The sequence below is a fragment of the Mus caroli genome, chromosome 5 (assembly GCF_900094665.2).
Source record: "Mus caroli chromosome 5, CAROLI_EIJ_v1.1, whole genome shotgun sequence".
In the NCBI taxonomy this organism is placed as follows: Eukaryota; Metazoa; Chordata; class Mammalia; order Rodentia; family Muridae; genus Mus; species Mus caroli.
The window spans coordinates 26,869,262-26,894,691 of record NC_034574.1 but is presented as its reverse complement, the minus strand read 5'-3'; the positions used below and the strand labels follow the sequence as shown (position 1 = coordinate 26,894,691).

General features: G+C 51.7%; 1 protein-coding gene across 1 annotated transcript; it reads right to left on the bottom strand.

Moving 5' to 3' along the window:
• Fosl2 (FOS like 2, AP-1 transcription factor subunit) lies at positions 1–21,988 on the bottom strand. Its single transcript, XM_021162474.1, has 4 exons — positions 21,033–21,988; positions 10,610–10,861; positions 7,344–7,451; positions 1–5,190 (listed from the first exon to the last, which is right to left on the bottom strand). The coding sequence occupies exons 1-4, from the start codon at positions 21,132–21,134 to the stop codon at positions 4,672–4,674; spliced, it is 981 nt and encodes a 326-aa protein (XP_021018133.1). The 5' UTR covers positions 21,135–21,988; the 3' UTR covers positions 1–4,671.
• Between the last annotated feature and the right edge of the window lie 3,442 nt (positions 21,989–25,430).

Here is a 25,430-nt window from a genome sequence, read left to right as displayed (position 1 = left end):
TTTGTTCTTGATTAATTTTATTCTACAAAATGCTACTCAGTGGAAGTAGGAAAGCTAACAAAACAACAACAACAAAAAACATAAAACGAGAACAAACCCGAGGGAAAATAAGTTTTAATATGTTCTTTCCTCCATAGCAGCAAGCTCCTACCAAGCTTTTCTTAGTGCAAATCCTGTAGGCTTGTGTCACATACAGTACACAGAACAACACATCACACCACCATAGATGCTTCCGAGCAGAGATACTCCTCAAAAATTTAAAACTATACAAAGATTTTTGAGCATAAGGTCCTGCCTGGAGAATTCAACTAGAGCGACCCTCCTAGGGCCGTTTCACCGTTACTTTAAAAGTAGGGGACAAAAGGTGCCCAGAAAGGAAATTAAATTCCCCATGGAGCCATAAAACCTTGTACAATCCATTTGCCTCCAGGATCTAATAGCAAATTTCACTCCACATCATTGACATATACCAAATACAGATGCATGAAGCTTGAGTCCCTACTCTATACCAAAATACGATATATACACCTCCCACTGCAAAAGGAATCTGATACCTAGTCTTTATACAAAGTTGAATATTTTCTTCCTCAAAATCAAGTAACCACAAAGTAAAATAAATGGAATATTTTTTTAAAAAAATCATACAGAGAAAGTTAAGTTTTGAGAGACAGGGCCAGGGTCTTTCATTGTCTTCTCTTACAATGTAGATTTCTCAGTAGCCACTGTCCCCACAGGAATGACAATTGATCTTTAAAAACAGAGCCTTTTTAATACAGTTTATACAGCACAAGTCCACAAGTCACTTGAGAAACAAACAAAATAGAGATCGTTATCCTAAGTCAGAACAAGTGGGGGAGAGAGAGCCAGAGAAAGGAGTGGGAACGGAGTACTTTAATGCTATCTGTTTCTATTCAGGCTTGGAACAACACAAAGAAATGTAAACATTTAAAATAAATAATAAAATAAATGTCAATTTCTTCTCCCCTTCCCCTTCCCATACCCTCTGTCAAAATCTGACCCAGCTCCTCCTGAACATGTTGTGAGTACTGGGTCATTACAGACACTTGGTGAGGCGTGGCCAAAACACTAGAAGCAAGAAGAGACACCGACTTAGCAGTAGGATGACCCTTAAAAAAAAAAAAAAAAGCTGTGGAAAGACACAAGCATGCACACACATGAACACACACGCACATGTGTGCACACATATGTGCACACGCAGAAACACACACACACACACCACTGTCAATAAATAGTGAGATGCTGGTTTGAAGATAAATGCTAAGATAACACAAGCACAATGCTGCAAGACCCTTTACTTACAGTTTAAAAAGAAAGTTATACACAGCACATATCCTATTGGTCCACAATTTCTATGAGAACTAAGGTGGCCCCTTCAGCCACCTGAGGAGCACAAGCCAGGTAGGAGGAGTCTGAGGAGGGAGGAGCCTGGGATGGGCTGATGCTGCTGTGGATGAGTCTTTGAGGACCACTAGACTAGAGGCACTCCCACCTGGGAGTCTCTGAAGAAAGCCCTCTCATCCCCAAGAGTTTTTGTTTAGCCATTACTTGGGGGCCTTCTAGAAGGAGATGAACCCTTAGTCCTATCTTAAAAGAGGATAAATATAAAAGTGCCTCATAGTGCCTGGCACACAGTAGGTGCTTATTCTTTTCCTCCCCAGCGAAGCCACATGAATGTCTGCTCAGGGAAGGAAGTCACTGTGAAAGACAAATGGTGACATCTCAAGGAACACTTTTGGTCTCTCAGGAAAGTGAGGGAAAAATGAATCCAGAAGCTTCGAACGTGCCTGCCCCTCTTCCACTGGGAGTTAAGTGGAAGCAAGCAGGGTTCTCTCTCCCTAAAGCCAGAGAAAGCTACAGGTTCTGCTTACTGTAGGCTTTGGAATGTTCCCGTGACTGGCCCCCATGGGCACACTTTGCCTATGAAAGCAGCAGTCTGAGCTCCCTAAAAACTTCCCCCACGAACCAGTTGCTTGGTGTTAGCTCCCAAAATTTCCTAAGCTTCACCTGGGCTCTACTCTTTCCAGTGCCATAGCTGTGCCTAACTAGCCAGCCAGAGAAGGACTGTTCCCACAGAAGCCTGGTGGCCACGACAAAACTGTTTCATGCTAGCTGTTTAAGGATTGCCTGCCCTGTACTAACCCAGAGCTGCTCACAGTCCAACCCAAGTTCATGACAGCGGAGGACACATGTGTGTCTATGAGTACAAAGCCCTCACCTCCCCACCCTCACTGCAGCTGCTCCCTAACCTGGAGGCAGGGAAGGACAAGCAATCTGGGCACCTGACTCTGGAGTGCAGGCATGCATGAGTGACATGTTTGTGACCCAACTTGGACAGTGGGTCAGAAAGAATCGAGCTGAGGTCACACCCAGAGTTTAGGTAGAAATATTCGGCTTCCCCCAAGAAATCTCTGTCTTTGGAAAAGCCAAGAAGTCTTGTAGGACAAAGCAAACAGGCTGGAAGGGAAGGTGACCTCAGAGGCCCGGTTAGCTGGCTGTGCTTTCTGGCCCCGATGTCAACACAGATGAAATCTGAACTGAAAGCCAGACTTGGAGTCTCAGGAGTGTCCAACCAGGGTACCAAGTCCCAGGCCTGTGACCTGGGTTGGGATCCATGCTATGGGCAGAAAGGGGCTTTGGGAAAGGACAGAACAGGGAGGAGCTTCATTTCAGAAATACCCACAGGCATGAGGGAGAGAGCTCCCACTTGGCTTGAGGTGATAAAGCTTCTCATCTGAGACTGCCCAACTCCTCTAGTCCCAGCTCCTCCACTGAATCCACTGTCTTCTGCTTCTAGGGCTCTGAAGCCAGCAAACCACCTTGTGGAGCACTCCCCTGCCCCTAGAGGCTCTGGGAGACCAGAGCAGCAGAGTTAGAGCCAAGGCATACAGGAAAGAACACATTGAGATTATCTCCTTTCTGCCCCCTCTCTACCAAGCCAAGCCTGCTCCTTTCAGCTCTGCTAGGCTGAGCATGCTTCCCACACAGTCCCTGTGTCCTGTGTGTTTCTGCATGCATGTAAGTGTTTATGGGAACTTGGGGTAAGAAGGGCATTGGACTGTGAAGGTGCCCCTTCTCTCTTAAAAATGGGGATAAGCTTGACTCGAATAACAGGGCTTTAGATGGCTGGACAGTGATCTCGAGCAGAAATACTAGGTCAGAGCATTAGCACTAGAAACCAGTTCTAACCAGGCTCCACTTCCATACTTGTGTCAACATGCAGTGGGGACAAAGGGAGAGAAAGGCAGGGGACAGGACTGTGCCCTTGCTGGAGGCTGGGACACCCATGAGAGCGATGGTTCTTCTGTAGTGGAAAGGAATACACACTAGCTTTGATAGGAACCGAACAGACACTCAAAGCCCTAGCAAAACTGGTGGAGACCAACGACTCCCAGAGAGGTGGGCCTGCTGGGTTAGGGGGTCACTCCGGAGTGGGCCAGGAGAATATGAAAGGAAACTCACTGGATTCATCAGTAGCAGAGACCACTGAGAGCAGAGGGCGGCTCCTATACCTCACTGATAGGAGAGCAGCCAGGGGAGGCTAGGTACCTGGGGCTGCTGCGGCTGCCAGAAACCATCTCTACCGCAGACCCCACATCCCATACTCATTAAATATCCACAGGTGATGTCACTATGAGAGTTGGGGATGAGCAGCGCCCAGCTGAGCCTTGGAGTGATGTGTGGCTTCTAGGAAGGAGTGCTTCCCAAGTCTAGAGAGAAGGGTCTGGGGCAGAGGCAGTAATTAAAGAGACGCCCAGCTCAAGACAGGTAAGAAAGGAAGCTCACTAGGACAGCCATGTGGCTTTGTTGGCACAAATCCTGGCTTGGTAATTAGACGTTTTGGCAAACCCAACCTGTGCCCCTGTTGTCGCACTCACACCCTGTCTTCCGGCCAAGCCGATCCTCAAAGAGATGTGCATCTCTGAGACTGGGGAGGAAAGGTCCTTGGCGCATCCCAGTGACGGCAGCTCACCGGCAGAACTCAGGGAGCCCACGGTCTGTAACAACAGCGCACTGGGTGTGTAGGGAGGGAAGTTTCAATAATATTGCACTTTGACTGCCCCTTCGGGACACAGTGGGTGCCCCTTCCGCCCCAGTGGAAGAGTCATCTGCTTCCCCAGCTCCAGAAATAAAAGCGCTTTACTATCTGGACCACCCAGATGAAATGTCATGGCAAATCTTATAAAAACCCAGAGGGAGCAAAACTGAATCTAGGGGAAGGAGGGGAAACCAAAAGGCACTGAGCATGCTTGGTGGGGCAGGAAAGGACACTGTCACTTCAGAGACAACGGATAACAAAGGGACAGAAACCATCCGGGCCAGCTCCAGGGGGCGGGGCTTCAGAAGCGGGGTGGGGGTGGGGTGAGGTGTAGGGGGGTAGCCACAGGCGCGTCTGAGTCCACAAACCAAGTTCTCTGAGGCTTCTCAAGAAAGAGGATTCGCTTTGCTTGCAAGATGAATGAGGGAGGGCGTGTCCCAGGGCTTCTAAGAGATCAACCAGTGTCTCACCACTAAGTCCCACCGGGTGGGTCCCCAGAGCCAGGGGCCCCTTTTTCCCTCAAGGCCCTGGAGTGCTTAAAGGTGCTGGTCCCTGGGAAGGGTGTGGTAAGGATGGACGGGGATTCCTCCAGAGCTGGCCAGAGGAGCACAGGGTTACAGGGCTAGAAGTGTGGGGGAGTTCAAGGAGTCTGATGACTGGTCCCCACTGCTACTGCTTCTGCGGTGAGCCTTGGAGCAGGACTCTGAGGGCGACGCAGGCGACTCCTGCTCCAGGACATTGGGGTAGGTGAAGACAAGGTTTGAAGTGCCTGGAGTGATGGCAGGCGTGGAGGTCACCACGATGGGGGTGTGCAGAGGCTCTTCCCCGTAGAAACCACCCCCGGCGATGCTAATGGGCTTGATGACAGAGCGCTGGGTCTTGTCCATCCCTGCTGAAGAAGAGGGGCTGTCCTCTTCGGGAGGCTCCTGCTTCACCACCACGGGGCCAACAGCACTGCCCGTACCACGCAAGGACTGCAGCCCGGAGGTGGGGGGCGATCGGCGTTCCTCGGGGCTGATTTTGCACACCGGGCCGTGAGCCACCAGCATGAACTCTAGCTTCTCCTTCTCCTTCTGCAGCTCAGCAATCTCTTTCTGCAGCCCAGACTTCTCCTCTTCCAGCTCCTCGGTCTCCTGCAAGGGGAAAGAAGGGTGTGAGGGACAGAGCCTACAGGCTGACCTGAGGGACAAGCCCAGTCCAGGCATGAAAGGGAGATTTGAGGTGTCCTCGGGAGACCTACCACAAGCGTCTCACACACCTGGCCAGAGAGTTAACTGGGTGTGAGTCACATGGTGGCTCATAGTTCTTTACTTCTGAAGGAGCAAAGACGGCTTGTCCAGCAGGTGAATTAACATCTGGAGCTGCTGTAATTGAGAGCTTACTTCATGCCTGTCACTAGGTCACATATTTCACAGATAATCTCATTTAACCCTCTAGAAGTTTCTGAAAGCAGATGTTATCATCCACCCGTTTTGAAGAGGAGGAAACCAAAGTTCAGAGAAGTTTGGTCATTTGCTCAAAGTTACAGAGCTAGCAGAGTTACAGAGCTAGCCCTGAATCTCAGGGCACGTGACTCCAGCTTTTGCATGTTACTGCATTCAACCCTTGTGGTGCCACAGGTTAGACTGGGATACTCATAGCGAAAGGAAGACTCTACTCAATTCTTCTTTACCATCTCAGCCCACCAGTGCACACAGCCTGAGCTGCACAAGAGCAGACCCCCATGACAGCCCTCTACCCCCCCTGAACCCCCCCCTCCTCCCGGGGACGGGACTGAAACAGACAGCACTTGGTTTGTAATAAATGCCCAGGCAATTCCTGCTGGATCTTCCCTCTCTTTAGTTTCTGAAGCTCCCTAAACCAGAGACTCCAAGGAACACATTTAGCTCCACAATGTACCCAATAGAGAGATGACAGACTGACTGTGAGAGCCTGTGGGGATGCTAAGGTCACCAATGGGGGCCTCCGCTCCCCTCCTTAATACAAAGACAGAGCAGCTGTCAGTGCCTGTGGATCAGAATGGTGGGGGTAGGGTGGGAGGGGAAGGTATGGGTCACCAGGCTCCTCCCCACTTTTTCCCTAATGAAGATTCCCATTCACAAATGCAGAGATACAGGCAAGAACTTCATTAAGCACACGACGGTGTATTCCCGAGTGAAGAAAAAAAAAGTTTCCCTCTGTCTCAAGGGTCTGATGAACGTCAGAGGTTCCTGTGGAGGATGTGCCTCAGAGCCTGGGTAGCTGGGTCAGGATGTGGGGGAGGTGGAGAGGTAGGGTGTGAGACTTCTGGGAAGAGGGGAGGACAGTAGGGAGGATTCAGAAGAGGAGATGTTCTGGGCTGGTGGTGAGAGATGCCCTCAGGGAGTCACAAAAGGTCCAGCTCCCCAAAGTATGAAGTATGAGAGAATGCTTAGGTGTGGAGGGCCCTGCTGAGGGAGCCTCCCGCGGTGGACTGAGCACTCCCTGATCTGCCTCATCTGGGAGGAAAAACTTCCAACCCCAGCCCCCAGCCCTACTCTGACAGCCCCATAGGCCATGACGACAAGGATCATGGGACTCACCAAGTACATATTTAACTGAATGTGCCCAAAAGTTGGTACCGGGGCCTGAAGGAAACAGTTTAAGGCAGATAAACTGTACATGGATCAAATACATTCTAAATCTCTCTACTAGCCAGAGGACAATCTCCCAGCTCATCTCCTCTCGCTTTGAAAGCATTCTATCCCAGGAGTCAGCACCGGCTTGGGCCTTCCTCTGCCAGATGCTCAGCCCTTCCTTTAGCCAGACACAGAAGGGAATTACGTGACACTGGTCAGGTAGAGCTTAAAAAGAGCATGGGTCCCCAGGTCTGGGCAATTAGGGAGCATGGGAAAGTGACTCAAAAGGACAGATGAAGCTCTCTGCTCGCCGTAAAGATGGGAAACCTTCCTGCCAATGAAAGGTACGCAAAAGCTCCAAGAAAACGTAATTCAACTAACAGATGACTGGAACCCTCAGAAGGCACATGGGGAGGCCCCAGTGGGTCTGAGGACAGAGTGCGCTCAGGTACTGACGTGAGAAAATGTACTGACCCAGAAGGGGGTCTTCTCTCCAGGCTCACACTCGTGGCGAAGGCCAACTCTCATTCATTCATTCATTCCTCTACCCATTCTCTCCCACCAGCACCCTCTCATTTAGCATAATGTCGACCCATGTCCTTAAAGAAAAAGAAAGGATGTTCCATCTCTCCCGACTCACTCCAGCTCCTAGCCCACCCAGAGTGCTCCCACTGCACCCAGCTCCTCACCGCCTGCAGCTTCTCTGTCAGCTCCCGGCGACGGTTCCGACACTTGGCTGCAGCTAGCTTGTTTCTCTCCCTCCGGATTCGACGCTTCTCCTCCTCCTCAGGAGACAGCTAGAGAGGCCAAGAGTCACGCTCAGAACAGTATGAATGGATCACAGCGTTTTCACAAAGCTGTTCTTTAAGGAATGCAACCTGCTCTTTGAGAGTGTTGCCCGGTTCAGAGGTCCCAGGGCATGGGGCCCCTACTGCATGGCTGCCTGGAGGGAGCCTGTCGCTGGATCTGCCCTGGAAGGTGGTGTTCTATGTTTAAAGGGACAGCAGGTCAGGAGTGGATGAGGGATTCAGGGCCCTGCATCAGGGCAGCATTTGTCTGTCAGCTCTGATTTGGAGCCTCAGCTAGGGAAGATCCCTCCAGCAAGCCAGGTCTGGCCTCACCTGCTGTAGCAGCTTCCTCCAGAGCTGGCTAATTACCCTCCCCCTCCTCCTCTTCCTCCTCCTCCCTTTCTTCCTCCTCCTCCTCCTCAGTCAGCTGCTCCACAAGCCTCATGGCCCACCTGTGATTATGCAGGGTCTCCACACAGGTAAGATGCACCCATGGAGGACACATGTTCTGATGTTCTGTCACCAGCCAGAGGGCCACGGGTACCACTCTATCCCCAACTCCCTCTGCCAACCCGAGTGGCAGTTCCTTACAGGTCTCCTTGAGGTCTCCCTAGGAGTCTGCCAACAGTGCTAGGCTGGGCAAGAGGAAAAGAGCAGTCTAGGCATAAAAGCCTTACTGTGCACCTTTTCTGCTTACATGACAGTGACCTTCTATGTGACATAAGAATCTAAGAGTTGTGGCTGATCTGTACACTACAGGAAGACCCCCCGCAGAGCGACCAGGAACTGGCTCCTGCCCCAGAACTGGTCAGAGACTTGGTCACACACAGTACCAAGAGAGGGCCAAGGGCCAAAGCACAAGAAGGGAAGACCCTCCTGTCAGCCACCAGACACTGATGCATACCTACTGTGTGCCTATGCTCAACTGTGGGCCTAAAAGATTCTAAGTATGATAGGTTCTGAGTTCTGTCTTCAAGGGACCCATGGAGAGAAAAGCCCAAGCCATCCCATAGAAGGAAGTCACCTAGCTGCAGAGCACACCACAAGCAACAAGCCATTTTTGTTAGCTGGGCCCAGATTAGGGCCAGTAGGATGCTGCCTGCCACCCTGTGTGGCTGTAATGACAGAGGCCAAGGCCATTTTACCTACGCTGAGATGACCCCACAGGAGAAAACCTGATCACTTGTTGTACCCAAACCTGTCTTGGTCCAAGGCTTACAAAGTTAGTTAGCAAGAAAGCCTGTGGCCCTGTGGTAGTCTTGGGTTGAGGATTCTTCACAGGCCTCCTCCCCACAGCCTTCTCCCCCACCACAGTCTTTACTGCTGGAGAAAAATTAAATTAAATTAAATTAAAACCACTAAACTCGGCCCCCAGCAGGCCTTCCTCTCACCTCTGTAACATTTAGCCTTAGATGTCTCTCCCTATCTGGGGAGGTGTGGGGCAACTGTGGGTACTGCAACATAGGAAATGTTCCGGGGAGGTGAGATCAACGTGGTTACAGCCTTAGTGTTGTTAACATCACCAGGGACCCACCCACAAGCCACACACGCCCTCCCCACCCTAGGCTCAGGGGAGCCTCCTGGGCAGGCTCTGGAGGAGATCATGAGGCACCAAGCTGACTCTTGGGACAAGCCTTAGGGTAGAGACAGAGGTGGGAGTGGGAACAAGTCACAGACAAGACCCTAGGGCCAGGAACCCAAGAGTCAAGGCTCTAGAATGTGGCTGGCATGGAAGAGATTCTAATATGGTGGTTAGTGGTCCTCTGACCGTCTCTCGCTCTTTCTCTGCCACAGGAGGAAGGATGTGTCCAGATGGCTGGTCTTGAAGCACATCTAGGTGATGTGGCATCACAAACACCCAACTGAAGGTCAAAATGGTGGATCCCAGTCTCTGCTACTAACCCTGTGTAACCCTGGGGCCTTCTCTCTAGGTCTCAGCTTCTTTATCTATGAGCTGGGCTCAGGGGAGAAGTTTGGAGGTACAGTCCTCAACGCCCCTTCCAGGTATAAACTTCTGAATGTAGTGTGAGGCAGACGCAACAGAAAAAGAACGTGAGACACACCACGCTCTTCAATGTCCTCCCAGCCCACAGGGGCCTGGCTGTCACTCAGGATCATGTATATCGTAGAACAATCTGACCTGTCAGCAATATGATGGTTTGATCCAACAGTCATGGCCTTAGCTTGGGAAGTACAACTACAAAGGGCAGTGCTGTCACTGCTACATCACCTGTAACTGTGACCAGGGGAAGCCCCCAGAAGGGGCCTGTAGCTTCCCACACCCATGCATCTGGACTTCAGTGTCTACTACCCATAGTCCCTGGGGGCCCTTCACTGGGGCCCCAATGTCAGCATGGATTATTGGCCATGAGGTCCCACGTTGTCTTCTGGGGAGCAAGGTTGCTGAGGAGGGAGCCTCCAGCCTCTTGTCAGCCCAGTAACTCCGGGCATACTTGGGTCTGCGGGCTCTGGGTCCCTCACTATGCACATGAAGCCATGTTTATTGATACTGGTACTAGGATAGAGTGGACACTGGGGTCCCGGAGTGGAAACAGACAATTTGAAAAGGAGAATGTGCTGCTAACGGTTACCCGTCTCTAGGCTCGCTGTGGCATGGCCTTGTGGGAAGAGCACTGGGGATGGAGTCCAGGCAAGACGGCCTGGGGCTCGGATGCGTTGTCTATGGTGGGAGATGGATGAGATCTTTGAAGGCCTAGATCCTTCCTCAACTCAGTTCTCTCCCAAAGCTGAGCTTGACGAGGAAAACCAAGCAAACCTTCATGGGTGACCTCTCCCCCGCCGCCAACCCCCAGAGCTGAGCGGACTCCTCGGGCCCCCGGCTCCCTATATTTCTGGAGTGTACATTTCAGGAACCGGAAGAGGGCTGCAACTTTGATCTAAAGGCCTGAGACACTGAGGAAGAATGCAAAGCCACATGGGTGACAGCTCTGTCCTATGGCACTTCCCCAGTGGTTCCCCACATAGGCCCAGGACAGGTACTACTACTGTAGGAAGCCATGACAGTTCCCATTCACTGATACTTCACACCGACAAGGTGTTCCCCCCAGACAAGATCTCCCTCAAGCACCAACAGAACACTCCGTGTTCGTGAGCCCCTCTGTCCCCCAGCTACCAACATAGCTCCTCTCCCCCAGTTAGAGGCTTACCTGCTCATCTCTCCTTCTGCGGCCCACGGTGGTACCGATGGTCTTGATCACTCCCGGTCTGGGGAGAGCCATGTGCCCAGGGACTGAAGCCAGGCCTGGCAGGGGACTGTAGGGATGTGAGCGTGGATAGGGATTGGACATGGAGGTGATCACTGTGGGCTGTACCATCCACTGCAGGTCCTGGCTGGTGGTGATGGCGTTGATTGTGGGGATGAAGGCACTGCCCGAGCCAGGCATATCTACCCGGAACTTCTGAAACAAGGAGAAAGACATGACACTGAGCCAAGAAACGGCAGACGAGGACAAGCTGAGCCAGAGCCGAGGCCAAGTGCGGTAGGCTTTGAGGTTAAGGCTTGACAGCAAGGTGAGGACCCAGGTGGGCTTCCCTAGAAAAGTGCCACATAGCCAAACATCAAGCAGATCTTATCCATCTCTGGACTATGTGTCAGATCTGGTCTCTGCCTGGAGTCCTGGAGCCTCCACTCTCAGGGACTCAGGGAGGATGCAGCCATATCCCAAGTGACTTCCAGGACACTTTCAAGGCTGAGCCGCTCACGTTCACCCTGCAGCCCTCCAGGGTACATATCTGCAGGATGTTTCAATGTGGCCTCCTGGGCCTCTGAGTCATCTACCAATTATTCCCCAGGGTACCAGCTCAGGACATGTTTCTTGGAGATTTGCACACCGGTAGATCAAGAGAGATCACTACACGTATACTGTGTCAGCTTGTCACTTTCCAAGGAATTCGTGATGCGCCTTAAAGCCTATCAGATCAAGGTCAAGTTGAGAAGGCCCAGTCCTACCTCTCTGTTTATCAGTGGATGGGACTGTGGCCCGAGAGCCTGACTTTGCAACCAGACTTCCTATTGCTGCTCTTGACCCTGCCCCTTACCCTTCACTGACATCTTGCTTGGAGCAGACAGGTTGTGTCTAACTCCAGCACGGACACATCTATCTTCCCGGGCTCACAGATGTGTCCAAGGGAACACTGGTGCTGGCAGCTCAGAGGTTTCCTGTTGTCTCTTAATTTACATCAGGACCATGTTGCAGAGCCCTGTGGGATATGGGACGCCTTAGATTTAAAATCCAATAAGATAGAGCATCAAAGCACAGCAGATTCAGCCTCAGCTAACTGTTATTGGAGATGATAGGTCAGAGCCTGGGCCCCAGTAGCCCTAACTAGGTAGGCTCCTCACCCACCCCCAGTTGGCCAATTAAACAGTAAGAGGAAAACAGAGAAGGGAGGTTTATTCTACATGATCATATTAAGGAAAGGAACAGAGAGGCCCAGTGACCCCTCTCCTCCAGTCCATCTTCAGGATCAGGACATAAGGTTGATGCTTAATTAGAGAACAAAGGGATGCTTGGCTGAGTAGCCCCAGTCAGGACATGGTCCTGCCCATCACCACAGTCTCCTGCAAGGTATCCTGCAAGGTACTCTGACAGGCTGTCCTACTGTGTGAAGACCCTTTCCTTCTCTCCGCATGAGATTCCTGAGACAAATCCAGTTTCTTGGGGAACATTGTTTCAGTGGCCTGACACCCAAACGGAGGGGCACAAGTGTCTCCCTTTAGAATTGATCCGTCCTGCCAGGATGGCAACAGGTGGCCTTGACTCTTCTCCAGGACATCTCCTGGAAAGTGAGAGGGGCAAAAGGAGGGAGCCCCTCCCACGTCCAGCAGTTCAGGAGAAGGTGGTCTATGGTCCCAGTCCAAAACCTGTCCTCAGGTGATCTTGCAGCTTTGCCCCTAATCTCATGGGTAAAGTGACCGTCATGATAGCTATCCCTTCCAGAATGACAGACACCATGTTAAAGTCCTGCCTAGATTCCCCGACTGGTTCTCCCTCCGAGGTCAGTGCCATATTACCTTCATCTTAAAGGCTGCAGCAGTTGGAGAGAGGTCAAGCCACTTACCCAAGGCCTTACTGCTGCAAAGCAGTAAGATCAGAACCCAAACACAGTTCAACATGGCCAAGACAGGAGCCTCTCCACATGGCACCAAAGATTTCTCTAGCATTTTTTCTTCCTCAAAACCCAGCCCCAAGTGCTAGCTAGAGTCCACCCTGTGCTAAGGATTCCTTCAAGCCTTCCTTCAAGTCATAAATCTTTCTCTTCCATATGACTATCCCCTTCCCCATTTGGTCTATTAATCTACCATCCTCCGTGAAACCAACAACCCGCCCACCAATGCCCCTCTTCTCGCTCCAGGCCCATTAAACTTGGGGGTAGCTAAACTGAAACTTTATCAGACATCTGGGACCAAGGAGGTCCCATAGACTGGTTCCACCCAAAAGGAAATCCTGCTGTCATTAGGCCAGGAGCTATAGTAGCCTCTGCCTGGTCTAGTCAGAGTGACCAAAACTAGAAAAATTGGAAGTGACCACGTTTGCAGTATTTATCCCTGCTGATAACATCATAGGTCCTGGTATGAAGTAAAGTGAAGCCTACACCCCCCCACACACACGCACACACACACATGCACACACACACACACACACACACACACACACACTGTACCTGACAGAGCTGACAGACCATCCTTACATACCATCCTGCCACCACCTGACTCCAGTCTGTGTGGAAGAACAGGAAAGCTGCCCAGTGCAATGGATTCTGGGATTTTTATCAGGGAAGTTGCCCAGTATATAGTGGCTTGTGGCCAGTCTAGCCAGTTCAGTTATACCACTGAAGGCTATAGTAAGTAGGGCTGGTTTTGTTTCAGAACCAAGAGTTGACTGAAAAGAAACAGCTATGCTGGACTTGGTGGTTCAAGATTATAAATCTCCAGCTACCCATGGAGGCTGAAGCAGAAGAATAAGAAAAAACCTCAAGGCCTTAGAGCTACAAAAACGAGTTCAAGACCAGCCTGGACAACTCTATGATAGCCCTGTCTCAAAATATAAAACAGATTAGATTACTTACTTAGCATGCACAAGGCCTTAGGTTCAGTCTTTAGTACTGAGAGGGAGGGGGAGAGAGAAGGGGACACATTTTGTGTGAATCAGGTGTGTGTTTCTCTGGGGCTACTAGAGGAGGCATAAGGGCTATGCTCTGCCCTGAGCCAATCACTGAGGACTCAATTCTGAGACAAAAGAGAACATATTGATTCTGAACTTCCTGCATTGTTTCAGGGATTAAAGCCACAGCTACCGTAATCACGGACTGCAAAGCATGTAAGTGGTTCTCAACCTGGCTAAAAATGTTCTGAGGAGCTTGTAAAACTCACCAACGTCGGAGCATCACCATTAGAGTCTGAAATAATTGTTCAGGGGTGGAGTTCTCTTACAGGTACTTTTTCAGACTCCAAGGAGATTCTATTATAACATGCAACCGGGGCAGGAAAATATTGCCCCAAACAAATGGAAGGCACTACAAAATCATCACCATCGCCACCGCCGCCACTGCCATCAGCATCACGTCACCCCATAATGTAGGTCTGTGTACACTGTACAGGCTAGCTCCTGGGAGAGTTGCCAGCTTCCTACTTCTGGAAACACCCAACTTTGTGTTCTATTGCTCGTCTCCAAGACAGGTCCTCAGATAGAAGGGGTGCCCAGGACAATGGCCTCATGTGACCATCTCCTCCTTGGGGGCAGCTGCCAGCTCTCTTTTTAGGAAAGCATCTAAGAGATCTGCTCATTCCAAAGAACAACAGTGTGCCAGTTTTAGGCTTGGGGAAGGGAGCGGACAACCCAAAGCAAGCTGGAGACTGAGATTCCTCTGGGATGGGCAGGAGCCTCCCAGCTCCTCTCCGGCCCTCAATGCTCATACAGTTTCCCGTAGACACCAGCCAGATTCCTTGCAGCGATGGCTTGGTCTAGACAAAACAAAGCAGCAATAAAAACAAGGCGGGAGGTAATGACTGCCTCTGAATCGCGTGTACACCTTGTTTTAGACAGAGGGTAAGCCATCTGGATAACATGCCGGCTCCAAACTGCAAGAAAAACAATGTCCTGTCCCCAGAGGGGACTGAGCCCTGATAAAGAAGGCTTTTGTCTCCAAAGGAGCCTCTTGGAGAGACGGCACAAAAGTTTCAATTAGATCTGGCAGATGGGTCTTGTCTCAACTCCAAACGTGTTATTCAGAGAGTGGCATTGGGATAAGAGAGAGGAGATAAGGCTAAGTGTCTGTGGTCTCAGAGGTGAACTTGACTAACAGGATCTCCTCCTATGCCAACAGTCGAAGAATGACCCAAATGTCCCATAAAAGGGACATGGAGTCATGATTCCCATGAAGGAGTTCACACTGAAGAGAAAGAAACCAAGACAGCTTTCCGGCTGCAGGGCAATGTTGTGACAGCACCCGGTATTGTGTGGCAGCCATGGGGGGTCAGGGGGGGGGAGAAGAATGTGAGAGGTAACCAGGGACCAAGTTCTCTTGGGGTACATGCCTCTGGAAAGCTCTTCCTTTGAGGACAGGGCTGAAATGTTGGGTGGCTATATGGCATTCCAGCCTGGAAGAGCTTCTAAGTACTAGAAATATTGTGTCTCCCTGTCAACTTTTGGGTAAATGTCTATAAAAGGACCAATGGCCCCCATAGACCTCCCAGAGCCAAATCTGGTGAGCTCTTAAGCTTTCTGGGCCATACCATCTGTGGTGCAACTCTATTCTCCCACTATAGAAGGGAGCATCAGTAGGGAATACATGAGAATCCCTGGGCTCATTAAACTTCACTTACAAATACAGTTTGGTCTCCTAGGCTCAGGTAGGAGGTAAGCAAAAGCCAACTAACCAATCAAACAAACAAACCAAGAGAGATACCCCTCTCATCCAGGAAGCCAAGGGGATGGAAGTCGCTCACCAACTAGGATCTCCACACCCTGAGCAAAAGTTCAAATCCTTACAAGTTGTGTTGTGTGTCTTTGGGGGTTGGGGACTTCAGTGTTAACCAGCAGCATTCTGTGCTTGAGGTGCAATGGGCAGCTCACTCAGTGATGTGCTGTCCATCAGAAACCAACTCAGCAGACCAGAGAAGTCTCACAGCCCAGAAGTTGCTGACTTGGAAAACAGCCTTTCCGGACTCAACAATGAGACCTTGGGTTCAGAAAGAGTCATACCTAGTAGTGTTGCAGAACAAGAGTTTAGACCACCATCCCCTTAGGCTCAAATGGAGGCTCTCCCACAGTCCTGAGCTAGGCAGACAGAGTTTAAACAGAGCTCAGACTTGCTGTTCTTGACCCGTCCTCTTGGGCAGGTCCTTCTTGGATCCTAATTATGCAAGACATGAACCTGTGGACCCTGCTGCTATGCCAGGCAGGCAGGCAGGCAGGCCATCTAGGAAGGAACTGGCCTATCTCCTTTCTATAGCCTTGGCTAGGGAAATCCAACATCCCAGCAGACTAGCTGGGGAGAGAGGGGGTAAAAGGCATGTTCTCTTCACACTTCTTAGGCCCAGCATCAATATCAGGCAAGTGTGTGTTCACTGGACCACACACGAGGGCCTTCCAAAGCCTCTCGCATAGCATTACATTGGCCGTCATTGTGACCTCTGGCCTTTCTCCTCTGAGGAAAAACCATTTATGTCACAATGGAAATTGCTGCTAATAACCCAAAATTTCCAAACTTTTATACTATACACATTATCACAGAGGGCCTGCCCAACACCAGTCTCTTCTCTGTCTCAGCTTCATTTAAAAGAAGCAGTCTAGCCTGTGACACTTCACTGCCAGGATGAAGGAAAGCAAGAAACAGAAAGAAAGGAGGGGCAGAGCCCCCTGAGGGGTTATCCCCAGGTTACTCCGGTCCCCTGCTCTTTCTGGTGAGAGTCCCACTCCTGAATGGGAAAATTCCTCCTCTCACTCATCCCCTGAGTTCTGCAGTCAATCAGACCAGGGTTGCCCACCCCCTATTCCATGTCTTCCTTGATTCTTGTCTAATCATACGAGACATGAACGAGACGGTAGCCTGCTCCCATGGGAGGGCGGGTGGTCTGTCACCTCTTAAAGAACGGCTGGAAAGGAAGCCTAGTGACATCGGCCACTTGTCAAGGCTGATTCAGCTTTGTTACTGGCTCAGAGGGTCAAGTTACCAAGAGGGATTGGGACAGATATGTAGACCTCAAGCAGAACAGCTGACATTATTTGATCTGCTGAGGTCACAACTCAACACACAATAGAGACGAACCACGTCCACCCAGCAGTGAGGCTAATTTTTTCCCTTTCAACACATAAACCGGAATCTGTGTAACTAAGGGAAAAAATGTCCAAGGCATAAACACAAAGATGCTGTCAGCAAGGGGCCATTTTATGAGCTTTGAATCCAAATGGACGCTGGAGACCGAGACCTACGAGACTTGGGGGGTCTCACCAGTCTGTCCATTCAGACTTCATGTGTCAGACTTAATTCCAAAGACCTTTTGGTAATTTTCAAATATCAAATTCACCATTCAAGGGAAGATTTGTTGGCAGGGAGAATTTTCTATATGCACTGAAAACAATAAAAAACAAAACAAAAACCCAGTATTGCAACGCCTTTGAGAACAGCAATCTCAGCATTCAACGAAGCATATAGTCCAGCAAGGGAGGAGGTGATGTCGATGATGATGATGATGGTTTATGTGATTTAGGTGTGTAGGCTCTGGTGTGTTTGTAGTAAGAAAAAACAAACTAACAAACACACACACACACAAACACCTCAAGCCCTCAAATTTTATATTCAATGTGAATAATAAGACAGGCAGAAATACAATAATGGAAATGTACTCAGGGTTTTGGAAAGGAAAATTCAACCGCCTCTCAGACAGTTTATGACTGCTATTTCACCCCATGGTGGTGAGAAACTGGGCACCTCCTCCAGGAGGAATTCGCAGAACAGATACATTCCTGGGATAACACTGCATGATCCAAATCTACAACATCTGTAAGATCACAAAAAACAAAGAGAGAAAGACCACCAATTCGCATCTCTCCCTTCTCCAACATTCCCCACACAAGCAGATGGGGAAAACAATCCTTGGGTATTTGAAAACACCATGGGCTGGGGGCGGGGTGTTGGGGGGGGAGGCAACTCATGAGCAAGAAAAAAAGCACTCTTTTATTCCAACCGGGCTTTATTTAAAAAAAAAAAAAAGATTTTTTTCTTAAACTCAGTTTTAATTCAAGTCATTTGTAGTTAGTTATTGTTCAATATATGACATTTGTTTGCCTTAAATAAGAAGAAAAATCCTAAGAATTTGGAAAACTAATGAGGTTTAACACTCTTGAGATTGGAAAAATACATTCTCAGGATAGTTCTTCCAAAAATGTCCTGTAGGGGGCACTAGAGGGGTACAGTTGAGGCTGACTTGGGAAATCACAGTCATTTCTGGTAAAAGTTGTTTGATGTGAGGAATGTCCCAGCCTGGTACAGTTGGCAAAAGTTCACTCTGGGGAATTTTGTGTGTGTGTGTGTGTGTGTGTGTGTGTGTGTGTGTGTGTGTGTGTGTGTATGTATGCGCGCACACGCGTCCGCCTGTTGGGAGAATGTGGCAGGGGGGAAAAGTTGGCCTGATGGTCCCTGATCCAGAGGAAATGCCCTTGACTCACTCTCACAAGTCATCGGAACAGATAGCTGCCTTGGAAAAGTTCCGTGTCTTGTTTTGTTTTGTTTTTCATTTGAAGGGGGCCTGGCTGAAGAAAACAAGTTATGAAATGACCTATGTTTGTGTAACTGGCTGGATTGCGTAATGCCAGGGCCCTGAAACCGTAACAGCCAAGGAGCAAGGCACAGCATATATCTGGAGGTGTTGTCCCAGGAAAAAGAAAATCACAGCAACAAAGCACACTCTAGGAGGAAGAGGTGCATCCACCTAGCTCCAAAAAATTAAATTGCCAGCGATTAACCTTTGAGATTGAGATTATAGCTACAACAGGAAATAGTTTTCGTGTTTCGAGTTCCTGCCATAGACACAAGCAGAGGTCTTAACAAAGAGCTGTCTGCCTCCCACCCCACAGGTCAGTGGGAAAGTACTAAGTACTTAGTACTAAGACGCAGTATTAAGACCTTATGAAGCTAGATGTGGGGGAGGGGGTCCGGGGGGGAGTGCCAGGCAGCAAATTTATGGGGGATACAGGACCCCACAAACAAGGAAAACAGGGGAAAAATAGTATCCACTTGCACAAGGGAAAACCAGGAACTTCTCACAAGTTCCACTGATTGGATTGGTCCACTGTGCAGTCATAAAGGAGGAAGGCCCGGTCACTAACTGCCAGGAAAGCTTCCCCATGCAGAGGGCTGGGAGCAGAGCTGATTACAGACTTTATCTGGCATGTAATAAAGTTACCTTGAGCCCAGATTGGGGTGGGGTAGCTGCACAGACTTGGGAAGTAACAAAAACAGCCTATCACTGGGACCACAGAACAGTTTTATAGACAGCCAGATCAGGGAGGGGGAAGCCTTCCCCCTGCTCCTCATCTCCTACCCACCGCCCCGACAAGGCTGAGAGTTGGCTTAGGTGGCATTACCTTGCCAATCCCTCTAGTTTGAAAGACTTCTTGCTCATAAGGCTGAGCAGAATAGGCAGCTATACCTGAGAATCCCATGCACTGGTTGCTGCTAATTGCAAAATCCTCATGTGTTACAGCATGCTAGGAATTAGCCAACAGCTGCTTTTTGCTTGGGTAATGAGGCCCTATTACACACTGCTGGACGGAGCTCTCTTCCTTCATCCGAGCATCGGTTTCCTGTCTGATTTGCTTCCAAAACAGGGAATTGCCTCCACTCACATCCTGGGCTCAAAGCCCTAGTGACACAGATTATTCAGTTGGGGCACTGATGTCCGGTCTGACTTCCCATCCAGGCCCCAGAGTCTGAGCAAAGCCAGGCAGGGAGATTGTACTGTCAGTGCTCACTGTCTTGGTCTCATTAGTGGAAGAAACAGAAACGCAAAGCTTCTATGTTGGTTGGAAAGGAGAGGTCCATGGGGTGGGGTTATTGGATTGGAAAGTAGGGGACAACAGGTATAAAGGACTCTAAACCCACTGATGAGTAATGTTTGGGTTCAACCCAAAACACCAAATGTACTGGGATGCAAACATAAGCGACTACTTCTCAGGTATGATTTGGGTGTTCAGTAGTAAGTGAGGGTCCACTGACTGGACCCTCAATGCTCAGACCAGGCTGTCTACAGTGGGTGCTTAGTAGGTCTGGGGCTTGGGAGGTGCTAGACACAGAAAAGTCATTTAGAAGGACTCCCCAGACATGGAACATTATTTTGAGAGAGGTGCCCCTCTTGTCAGGTTACAAAGAAAGCCATATTTTTATTATATTTCCCAGCTCAGTCCGCCCTTCCCTGGAAGACCCCTGACCTCCTATCCGGTTGACTCTAAAGGTCAAAGTCAAGGCCATAGCTATCCATAGCTTACGGAGTAACTCTGGCTGCAGCCAGCTTGGCTAGGAACTCTCAGATGCTGGCCGAAGTGGGCTTCAGGTGGCAGAGGACCTTTTGAGTTCATGCAATTCCCTCACAAGATCGTGTTTGTGGTTCTTGCGGCACAGGTCAGGTACCCTACCACCCTCACCGCCCCACCAATACCTGTCTGGTACCTACAAAGACATAGATTACAGGCACAATCCTTCAGTGCAAACCAGTCTGGCTGCTTTAGAAAGAGATGTTTTTCTACTTCTAAATCCACTCAGGAGCCCAAGCGATGTGTCTCATTCTCCCACTTCTCTCTGACAGCTTCTTTGCCCCAGGTACCCCCAAGCCCCTCAAAGTTCTGCTCCGGGGGAAGTACAGACTCCTGCCCAACCCTTACCGGAAGCTGGAGGGGGGGTGTCACAGGAGGTGTCAAGGGCCAATCAAAGCCAGCTTCTTCCTTCCTGACCTTCGCACCTAATTCCCAGGGGCAACCCTCGTCCTCACTCCCAATCACTTGAAGGAGCCCAGCTTTGTTTTTGAGTCCCCAGTCCCTTTCAGAAAACAGCTAAGACCGAAGAATAACAGAAGAAGAAAGGGTTAAAAAGCCTTCCCCCGCGGCCCCCCCCCCGTAGGGTCCTTGACGGCTGGGAGGGGCTTAGGGGGCGCAAAAATTTTCTTGCCTATCCACTACCTAGAAAGAGGAACGTGAAAAGGGAGGGCGAGCGGCTCGGAAGGAGGCAACAGGCTTCCCGGAGGGGACCTGTAATTTCAAGAGCTTTTCTGGAAAATTAAGTACGAAAAGGGGGAGAGGGTGTCGTTGGCTCTTCAAGCCCACTCTCCATTTGCTTAAAAAAAAAAAAAGAAAGAAAGAAAGAAAAGAAAAAGAAAAGTGGAGGGTGGGTAGGGCGGAACAGGAAAAAAAAAGAAAGAAAGAAAGAAAAAGAAACCCACAACTTACAGCGGTGAAGTATTTTTCTAGCCTGGCTAGGAAAGGGAAAAGAAGGAGGTTGGGGGTGGAGGCAGTGGGAACAAGAAGAGGGTAGGAGTCTGCCCGCGCCGCCAGGTGCACCCCGGCCCGCACGTACCTGCTGGCCGCCGCCACCGCTGGAGTAGGACTCGGCGTGCGCAGGAGAGCCGCTGCTGCCCCGGGACGAGGTGTCAAAGTTCCCGGGATAATCCTGGTACATGATCCGCGGTGGGGGCCGGAGAGGAAACAGGGTGGTTTTTTTCCCCGCCCTCGCCGCGGCCGCGCACAGTCTGCTGCGCGCTCGCTGGTCCACCGGCCCGGCCACGGGCTGGGCTTTTCGCTCCCGGGATGTCCCCTAACCAAAGCAGACAGGAGGCAGCGACACTCGGGAAGTGACCCCCCCGATCGCCGCGCACCGCACTTCGTTTCTGCTCTGCAAGCTCCGCGGAACCGGTTGTCCACCGAGTCCCTCCCTCTAAAAAGTCGGCGCGTCCCTCGGTCCCTCCCCTGCGCGCGCCCTTCCGCCCCCGCGCGCAGCCGGAGCTCTGCCGGGACCCACGGGCTGGAGAAAAATGGGCAACGCGAAAAGACTAGGAGCCCCGCGGGTGTCGCTTGGCAGCTCTGGGGGACTCCCTCCCCGATCTCTCAGGGCGCCAAAAAGGCGAAAAAGAAAAGCTGCCGGTTGGGAGAAACTTCTGTTTCCTCCTTTTAGAAAAGGAGCCCGAGAATAAACTTCCTGTGGCCAACTCGCCGCCTGAGTTTCCCGGCGACTCGGACACTTGACTTAGGACAAGGCGGTGAGCGCCGGTCCAGCGGCCCCGATCGCGCCGGTGGGACAGCGCCCGTGGGATTCTAGGCTGAGCGGTGCTGAGAGGGACGTGGCTCCGCGTCGCAGTGACCTGCACCCCGTGCCGGCTCCAGGACCTGCCAAGCCTCGCGCTTCTCGCCTCGCTTCGCCCTCCCCTCTCTCCCCCTCTTTCTTGCGCTCGCTCTCTTTCTCTCTCTCTGTCCCTGCCGAGCGCCGCTCACTGTCTCGCTCCGAGCCCCTGCGCTCTGCCCGAGATGAGTCACTACAATGGCACGAGTTCAACTCCACACTCTTTATTCTCCAGCCCCGCACCATGTGGATCCACTCACGTCAACCTTAGACTCCACCTTGCTGGGAGGAGCACTCGAGGCGGCGGGGGAGGAGGCCTGGGACAAGGAGGAGGAGGAAGAGGCGCGGGAGGGGAGGGGAGAAGGCGGGCGCGGCGCTCCCTTCCCGGCCTCGCTCGCGGTCGCGCTGACGCCAGCCGCGTACCCCGCGCGAGGAAGGCGGGAGGCGGGGAGGGTGGGAGAGCGGGGCCCTCGCACTACGGGGGCGCCGAGGCCGCCCGCGTTCTTGCCGAACTCCTCCACCCCCCTGGGGCGCAGCGCCCTTGGTCTGTTCCATTGGCGCACGTTGCCAAAGATGGTCATTTGCGTTAGAGGACGCGAGTGCGGGTTTCCTCGCCTTCGGGTGACGTGGAGGGAGAGGGATTCCCTCGCCTGCTCCCGACTGCGCCCTGGCCTCCCCACCTCCTCCCCTCCATCCACAACCAAAAGGAAGGGGCGCGGGGCGGGGCCCCGAAAGCGGCCGCGCAGGCCTGGGCTCCGGTTTTAGAGAAGGGGGAAAAAAAATCGCAGCCCTGAAGACGAGACGGGCGGCTCAGTGCGGCGCCACCGCGAGGCCGAGAGCCCGGCGCACAGAGCAGCTCGCGGGGAGGGCGCGGCCGTGCGCAGTCGTCCGCACCCTCAGCGGCGCCGCCCGGTACAGCGGGAGTCCTGGGCGCACCGGGCATCCGCGCCACCCTGCGGCCGGGTCTTGGCGGGGTGCGGCGCGGCGTCGCCAGGCGGGGCTGACCGCTGCCCACTGCTTCCCCTTTTTGTGTGCGTGTGTGTGTGTGTGTGTGTGTGTGTGTGCGCGCTTGCTTGCTTGCTTGTTTTTTTTCTTTTTAAAATTTATTTTATTTTGGCCTTCCAATTAACTTGCTTAGAAGTAGTATTGAAGACGAAATTAGCCAGTTAGACATTCGGGAGTCCTCTGTGCTACACAGTTATGACGCATGTAATAGTAGTAACCAGGTCTTAAAAGCAAATCGGGTTGTTTTTTTTTTTTTTTTTTAAATAAATAAATAAATAAATAGGGCCCGAGGGGTGTGCCCCAAGTTGCCTTGAACTGTTTTGGAGCAAAGTTCAGGGCGCGCGTGGCCGGACTCCTGGCTCTTCCCGCCTTGATGGGTGGGGTGGCACTCAGGGTAAAGAGCGCAGGCCTTGGAGTATGAACGCCAGGCTCTGCTATTTACGAGCTGTGAGATCTTGGGCGAGTCTAGAGTCTCAATTTCCTCCTCTATCTAATGAAAGGTTTGGAGCAGGACGACCTAAAGCTTTCTTCTGCTTCGGATAGCCTATCATCCCCAGAGAAGGTACAATGAGTACAGATAAGCTGTACCAGGAGTTGAAGAACTCTTTTCTTTTGAGGCAGGGTCTCAGCACAGGCTGTCCTAAAACTCTCTATATGTCAAAGATAAGCCTCCACCTCCCGAGTGCCGGGATTACAAGCGTGAAAAAAACGCCGTCTTTTAGCCATCCTTAAGCATCTGTATCTTTAAGCGTTTGAGGAGTGAATGGGAAGTAAGGTTGTTGGGATTCCACTGAGGACGTTGAAGTGCTATGCATCTCCCATACCACATCTCAGGTCCTCAGTTTCCTTATCTGTGAAGTGGGGGCGTTACAAGGAAAGAAAATAAGAGCCGGGAACTCGAAGCTTTCCCGGGGCTCCATATAAAGCGCTGGCGTTTCCGGGACGGCTGGCGGCATCTGGCTGCCCCAAGGGCTTCAAGATACGGTAATCCCAAACAGTACTAGGGGTCATTGTTTACAGTTATAAAACACATTCTGTCCTGAGCTCCATCCCCAAGGACTTGTGCGCGTGGTGAGCTGAGTGGCCAGACTCCTCGCATTTTTTGCAGCTGCCCTCCCAGCAGAATGTGCAGCTCTGCAGGCTGGAGAACGGGGTGTGGTGCAGGCGTACACGCACGCACCAGCCTTGGGTTCCTGGCCCTCCCCCCTCCCATCCCTGCGTCCTGGCCTGCCTGGGTGTTTACGCGCCTCTCTCAGCAGGACTGAGTAAATGCAGCCCTTTGACGCAAAACGGATCAACCCTTCCCCAGCAGCAGCAGCAGCAAAACCCAGAAAACTGGAGGTGGGGACGGGGGCAGGGCATAGAAAAAAATCGTGACACTTTCCCACTCGCCTCGCCCTGTGTTCTGCGGGTCCTCGGCCGCCCTAGTGAAATAAATCTTGGAGGGTTGGGGGTGAGCAACTGGGGGCGCGGCCGGGGTGCGCAGGGACCTCCCCGAGGAACCCCGTGTCACAGCAGCACGAACAGACGCACTTTTGGTTTTCCTTCGAGCCGCACGGGCTGTCCGGCCCTCCCCCAGCCCGCATTCAATAATCGTGAGCTTCTGGGTCTCTCCCACACAGTCCTTCCAGTAACGCGGGGCGGGGGCGGGGGCGGGGGCGGGGGAGAAGGGGAGCAGGAGCTTCCTCCAAGGCCTCCGCCATCCCGGGCGCGCCCAGCAACTAGCAGGCGCCGCCGGGAGCGCGCCTTCGGGCCAGCGCAACCTCGCGCCCTCGCCCGCCCCCGCCCGGACCCGCTTCCCCGGTCCTTTCCTTTCTTGTGGCTTCCCGTAAAGCCAGCAGCCCCCAGACGTCTGCAGAGCATCACGGAATCTGTGCTGATGCAAGTCGCCGGCCTCCCTTTGGTGCGCCCCGGCCCGCCTGAGAGCGCTTTGATCCCTGCCTGGCCCTGCTCCGGAACGTGAGCTGGTTTCCCGTGCCTGCCTAGAGAGGAGACCTACGTTCCACAGTCTAGGCCACCTTTCAGTCCTGTGGCACCAGAGGTAGAGCTGCCGGGACACTGGCCCCCCCTGATTCAGTGGATGCTTGAAGTTTGACCTATCTAGACCCAGTTCAGCGGCGGCGCCTACGTGGGAAGACATCCCTGGGGGCACGCGGTTAAGAAGGGGCTGGAGTAAGATGCTCAGAGCAGGATTAAGCCCCAATGTCTCAAATCAAAACGAAAACATACTGTCCCTTGTAATCCACACAACAAACATTTGAGGTGTCTCTCATTTCCAGGTGTTAGTTCAAGAAAGCAAGACCAAGTATCTTGTCCTGGGGAACTGGTCAGTGTTTAATAACGAGTTGAAAGTAAAACCGCCTCTGACTGAGTCTGCCTACCCGCCTTCACCGCATTACCTGCCTCCTACCGACCGGAATGTCTTTCTGGCTTTCTAAGCACAGACTTCATTTGTTCATGGCTTTAACTGACATTTAAAAGTGCCCCTTCTTTCTCTTCTGAGTGAGGGAAGGGAAGAGAGATGCCGCTGTGGGGAAATAAAAAGGTAGTCTGGGCTGATTATTCATCGCCTCTCTCTGAGTGTCTGGACCCTCCCGTTTCACTCATTCCAGTTTCCTTGTTATCCCATGCAGC

Excerpts from the sequence above, each read along its gene's own strand:
- Fosl2 (XM_021162474.1), bottom strand. The coding sequence starts at position 21,134 with ATGTACCAGGATTATCCCGGGAACTTTGACACCTCGTCCCGGGGCAGC. Across the intron at positions 10,862-21,032 it reads GCGGTGGCGGCGGCCAGCAG|AAGTTCCGGGTAGATATGCC; the intron begins GTACGTGCGGGC and ends TCCTTGTTTCAG. Across the intron at positions 5,191-7,343 it reads TGACAGAGAAGCTGCAGGCG|GAGACCGAGGAGCTGGAAGA; the intron begins GTGAGGAGCTGG and ends TTCCCCTTGCAG.